The 5972-nt window shown below is 35.6% G+C and overlaps 1 protein-coding gene across 1 annotated transcript in view; it reads left to right on the top strand.

The window, feature by feature from the left end:
* LOC133328976 (probable 2-oxoglutarate dehydrogenase E1 component DHKTD1 homolog, mitochondrial) overlaps window positions 1–2023 on the top strand; it is a 39540-nt gene extending 37517 nt beyond the window's left edge. Inside the window, exon 12 of the mRNA XM_061537480.1 lies at window positions 1851–2023. Within this exon, the coding sequence (XP_061393464.1) occupies window positions 1851–1955 (105 nt within the window). The 3' untranslated portion in view covers window positions 1956–2023. The remainder of the gene's footprint in view (window positions 1–1850) is intronic.
* The last annotated feature ends 3949 nt before the right edge of the window (window positions 2024–5972 follow it).

Genomic DNA, 5972 nt, shown 5'->3' on the forward strand with positions numbered 1-5972 from the left:
TATTGCCAGCGTTACAATTTTTTTTAATCTTTTGTCATAATCGCATTTACAACTTAAATAACTTTCCGACTTAATTGTTTGAATTCAACTTCAAAATCTTGTAAACGCATTCTCATGTTCCAGAATCGTACATACGATACTGAAAAGTATTTCCTACAACCGCTTCCGTGCAACAACTGCATCTTGGTCTTACAGAGGAAAATAATTCATAGCAAAAGTATTTATTTTTTTATACATATCTGTTAAGCTTTACTATTGTGGTACACTGAGATTAAGGGGAAAAGGTTTAAGAAATATATCGGATTTTTTTCTAAAGAATACGCAGATATTTTTCTTATAAAAAAGACAATGGACTTCCTTATTAAAAGGTCAGGAGGTTTGTCTTATAAAAGGCTAGAACTTATTTTGAAGGAACACCAGAAGGATCCCCTTTAGAAGGTCAGAACTTCTTCTCCAAGAATGTTGGAAGGTTTTTATAGGAAGCCTTTATTGGTCTTTCTATAAGGAGCCCTTCTGTAAAATATCTTGTTCTTCTTATAGGAAGAAAAATAAAGACTTCTTACAGACTACCAGAAGCCGTTGTCATAGATTTCAAAAGTTCTTATTATATGAGGGCAGGAATCCGAAAAGTCTTCTCAAAGAAGTGCAGGAGGTATTGAAGGTCTTTCCACATATAAAGACAGGAGGGTTTCTCAGGCCAAAAGGTCCATTGCTATAAGGTCGGAAGGTATTTTTATAGAATGGCAGAAGGTCTTTTCATAGAAGGCAGTAAAGTCGTATCATAGAAGTTACTGGACAGTAGATATTTCTTACAAAGGACCATAAAAGAGAAGTTTTGATCGAAATTTTAAATTGCTTTTCTAAGGAGGCCCAAAGGACTTCTCATAGAAGGGCAGAACATCTTCTTACACAAAGTCGGAAGAGTTTCTCATCGGATTCCAGAAGAGGTTCTTGTAAAAGATTTTTTTTCAAAGAAGGTCAGAAGGTATTTTCATTGAAGGACAGTTGTTGTTGTAGCAGCCCTATTGCTTTTACACAATGGGCTGAGGTGACAGACGTTGGCCGAGAAATACTCGGGTCGTTTCGGATCGTAGACCCCTCTGTCGTGGAAACGATCGAAGGGCACTAGATATTCTTTGCGAAAGTCTAGAGAAGATCTTCTTATAGAAAATCAGTATGTCTTCTCACAGACCACCAGAAGGTATTTTTATAGTCTTCTTTTTATGGTCTTCTTTTAGAAGACTAGTAGGCATATAGACTTCTAAGAAAATACGTTATAGCTTTCTAGCCCTCTATGAAAAAAACCTCCTGGACTTTTATGAGAAGATCTTCTGACCTTCTATGAGAATATCTTGTGACCATATAGAAGAATACGTTTTGTCCTCCTGTGAGTTCCTGATGTAATATGGGAACACCTTCTGGCCTTGCTCACAGAAGAGCAGAAGATATCCTTTTAAATGTTATGGGTGCCTTGGTGTGGAAGTACTGGATCTTCATCATATGGAATGATTTTTTCATAGAAAAACAAAAGATTTTCTTATAAAAGATCAGGTGTCCGTTTTTTTTAAAAGTGCGATGGTCTTCTTGTTGAATATTCAGAAATCCTTATTATGGAAGGCTTCGAAGGGTTTCAGTCTTTGAAGATTTATTTTCCTACTTTTCCTTCGAAGTCCTTCTTATGGAAGATCTAAAGGGATTTCAGCCTTTGGATTTTTTAATTTAATTTTTCTATTTTTCTTCCGATTTTTTAGATATAATAAAATATATATTTTTCTCTCTGTGTATTTAATTATTAATTTTTTTCATTTTCTTTTCTTCTTTGTTTTCCTTTTTCTTGCATCCTCCAACAGCTTGTCTACTGTGGACGTGTTGAGGCGCCAACATCTGCAACTGGCATTGGCAAAGTGCACAAACGTGAAGTTGAGGAAATTTTACAGAGACCCTTTCAGCTGTAATGGGCAACCAGACTAACGACCACACTAACGATGCCGATGTTGACGATAACGATGAAGACGACACGAGTTGTATATACATAGATCTATATATATGAATACCAAAAAAAAAAAACAGCGAACTGACCACCAACTACCATTTTCAAGCAGAATAAAATAAAAACACAAACAAATTTACGTTAAGGCAACAAGCCAACAGGATGGCGGATGGCCATCAACAAGCATTCCATGGAGAGCAAACATGCAGCCAGCGACTTAAATACATTCACATATAGAGGCATACAAATGAACAATCCCACCCAACCAAGTCGGGTTGGTGGTTTCCCTTTAACATCTATATCATTTCCAGTGGACAACTTTTGTTTAACAAGGAAATTTAATAAATATGAAGTCAGTCAGTGGAGGCCCATACCCCACCACCGTCCAACAAGGAAGACAAACTGTATATAAATGTCTATCAATATTCATTCTATAAGAGTGGACAGATGCAGCCCTGACATTGTGCCAAATAAAATAAGGATGCTGCCTGCCGACCAGCCAACCAGTCAGTTAACCAAGCATCCATTTGGTTATCCAGTTTGCCTGATTTAATATGGGTTTTGTTATTGTTTTATAAACTGCCATAAAAAAATAATAATTTTTTAATAGCTTCTTCTTCTATGAATGATTCTATGCTTCAATCGGGTAACCATAAAATGGCAGTAAAGGAATTGAGATGTTTGCTTGTCAGTGATTCCTCTTTGTTATTTGCTGTTGCGGTCGTAACAAACACACACACCCAAACCAACATTTAAATATAATAGTATAGCTCCATAAAATCCTTTTCTTTAGATATTAATTTAATTACAATGTTGTTTAATTTTAAGAAAATTGTTCATAATTAAAAACACAATAAATTTTTAATAATAACGAACCTAATTTGTATTTGGAAAAGTTTGACCTTGTTTTTTGAACTTTTGCTCCTTTGACAGTTGGTTATTGCCGAATGAATTTGGAGTTGAAAGGGGACGACATTGAGGTTATATTGATCGAGACTTTTGGTTTTATTATACGAAATCCGTTTATTCTATTATACGAATAGAGGAAATCATTTATTTGTCTAATATACGAATAGCACTATGGAATGTCTAAATAAGACGATCTGATTTTTTATAATATGACCTATTGGCCCTCTATAAGCACATCTTCCATGATTATTTGAGAAGACTTTTTTGTCCTTCTTCTTTGAGAAGATTTAATTGTTTTTTTTCTTCTTTATTTATTTATTTATTGAGCTTCCTTTGCATGAAATTTGGCACCTTGAATTAAGTTTAGTATGTCTAATCGCGAAAAAAATCCTGATATAGCGTATATATTTTCTCCGATTTATATAAAACCATTTTCTCTTTCGATTTCAAGGAAGAAAATTTGGCCTTCTATAAAGAAGATGTTAGCCTTTATATATACGTATATATTTTTCCTTTAAAGTAAATGGGTCTCCAAAAATCTTTCGATTTGCACGAAATTTGGCATTGGGCACTGAATTGGGTCTAGAATGATGTGTGCTAAGTTTCGTAAAGTTAGCTTAAAGTCTATTTAAAAAGTATGAAATCAATGTTCCTTCGAAAAGACGACATCTGTAACGATACATATGTAGAATATCCCCAAAGTGGTGAAGGGTATCATATAGTCGGCCCAACCCGACTTTACTACTTTCCTTGCTGGTTTATAATATAACCTATTGGCCCTCTATAAACACATTTTCCATGATTATTTGAGAAGATTTTTTCGTCCTTCTTCTTTGAGAAGATTTAATTGTTTTTTTTTCTTTATTTATTGAGCTTCCTTTAGAGTACTTTCTGGTATTCTAATCGAAAAATCCTGGCCTCGTATTTAAAATGCCCTTCTCTGAAGAAATCCTCCCGGCTTTCTACGAAGAAAACTTCTCGACCTTCTATAAAGAAGATTTACTTCTATGAAGAATACCTTCTTTCCTTCTATGAAGAATACCTTCTTTCCTTCTATGCAGAATACCTTCTGGCCTTCTATGAAGAAGCCCTTCTGGCCTTCTATGAAGAAGCCCTTCTGGCCTTCTATGAAGAAGCCCTTCTGGCCTTCTATGAAGAAGCCCTTCTGGCCTTCTATGAAGAAGCCCTACTGGCCTTCTATGAAGAAGCCCTACTGGCCTTCTATGAAGAAGATCTTCTGGCCTTCTATGAGGAAGACCTTCTGGCCTTCTATTAAGAAGAAATTCTGGCCTTCTATGAAGAAGACCTTCTGGCCTTCTATGAAGAAGACATTCAGCCAATCTATGAAGAGAACCTGTTGGTCTTCCCTGAATAAGACCTTCTGGCTTTCTATAAAGAAGACTTTCTGGCCTTCCAAAAGAAGAAGACCTTCTGACTTTCTCTGAAGAAGACCTTCTGGCCTTCTATAAAGAAGACCGTCTGGCCTTCAGTGATAAAGACCTTCTGGCCTCTATGAAGATGATCTTTTGGCGTTCTATGAAGAATACCTTCTGGCTTGTGAAGAAGACCTTCTTGGCTTCTATGAACACTTTTTGGGCTTATACGAAGAAGACTTTGTGGCCTTCTATGAGGAATACATTTTGGCCTTCTTTAAAGATAACATTCTGACCTTCTATAAGGAAGACCTTTTACAGTCTATGAAGAATACCTTCTGGCCGTCTGTGAAGAAGACCTCCTGGCCTTCTGTGACTATGAAGAATACCTTCTGGCTTTCTATGAAGATGACATTTCGGCCTGCTATGAAGAAAACATTGTATGAAAAATACCTTCCTTTTGGTAGAAGGCCCTATCTATGGCAAGGCCTTCTGAAATTATTTAGTATTATTTAAGGAATAGGTCTTCTCTGGTGTTCGAAAATATATTTGACATCCTAAGTTGAGATCTTGTGGCCTTCTATAAGATAACTACCTCGCTTTCTGTGTGGAAAGGTTCGCGTCTTCGGAAAAAGGGGACTTCTATGATCATACATCTGAACTTCTTTGGGAAGACCGTCAGACATCTGACATTAGGGTCCTATATGAAAGATAAGATTAGACCTTCCGATCTTCTCTGCAGAAGAAGCTCTTCTATAAAGAAGGAGCAGGCCTTCAGCTCTTATGTTGGGAAGGAGAATACATCGGATCCTCTTTGACCCTTCGGATCCTCTTTGATCCTTCTAAAGTTTGAGTTTTCCAAGGACTATCCAAGGCGTAGATTTTTAAAGTTTGAGTTTTTCAAGGACAATCTAATGCGTGTATTTTTAAGGTTTGAGTTTTTCAAGGACTATCCATTTTAACTTCTTGTCTGCTACCTGAATACCATGTGGTGATCTTGTGGCTTTTTGGAGATAAGCCTCTAGTTCTGCTTTAAGTAAGAACTCAATTCTATTTACATTTTTTTGTTGAATACTTTTATTTGAGAATATATTGTTTGTGTGGTTATAAATTCGTTTAAAAAGCGTTGTAAATATAAGAGTATGCGGGCGATATAAGTGTGGGGGTGTGGGTTAGTCATATCATATAAAATATTTCATTGATTATAAATAATTATTTATATATGTAGGCTTATTACAAAAATGACACTAAGTTTAACATAACTTTAATACACGGACTTGATTCAAACATTTACAAAATAATTTTTTTCTCTCTTAAATTTATAATTAATTTTTAAGTTTTCACATTTTAGGTTATAATTAGATTAAATCTTAACTTATGAATTAATTTTTAATTTCGCATTTTAGATATTCCAAATGGATATTCCTCTAGTCCAAAAGATAGGTGCAAGTTCGTCAAAATGTTAGGGGTAAATTTTAGTTTCCAAAAATGATTTTCAATGTTCGCTAAGTCCATAGAGAGAGTTCCTGGGTCGTCATTGCTTAAGGAATGGGGTGTGTTCAATATGCAAACTACAATAGTTGGTCTAGGAGCTACAAACAAAAAAATAGGTCAACACTACATGAAGACGGCGGCGGCGGGAAAACGAATCACAACGCTTTTTGTTCTCTTAAGTCACTGCGGTTTCTCCTTGTTTTTCT

The sequence above is a fragment of the Musca vetustissima genome, unplaced genomic scaffold (genome assembly GCF_032173495.1).
Source record: "Musca vetustissima isolate MV318-11 ecotype Yass unplaced genomic scaffold, APGP_CSIRO_Mvet_v1 utg16177, whole genome shotgun sequence".
Classification (NCBI taxonomy): Eukaryota; Metazoa; Arthropoda; class Insecta; order Diptera; family Muscidae; genus Musca; species Musca vetustissima.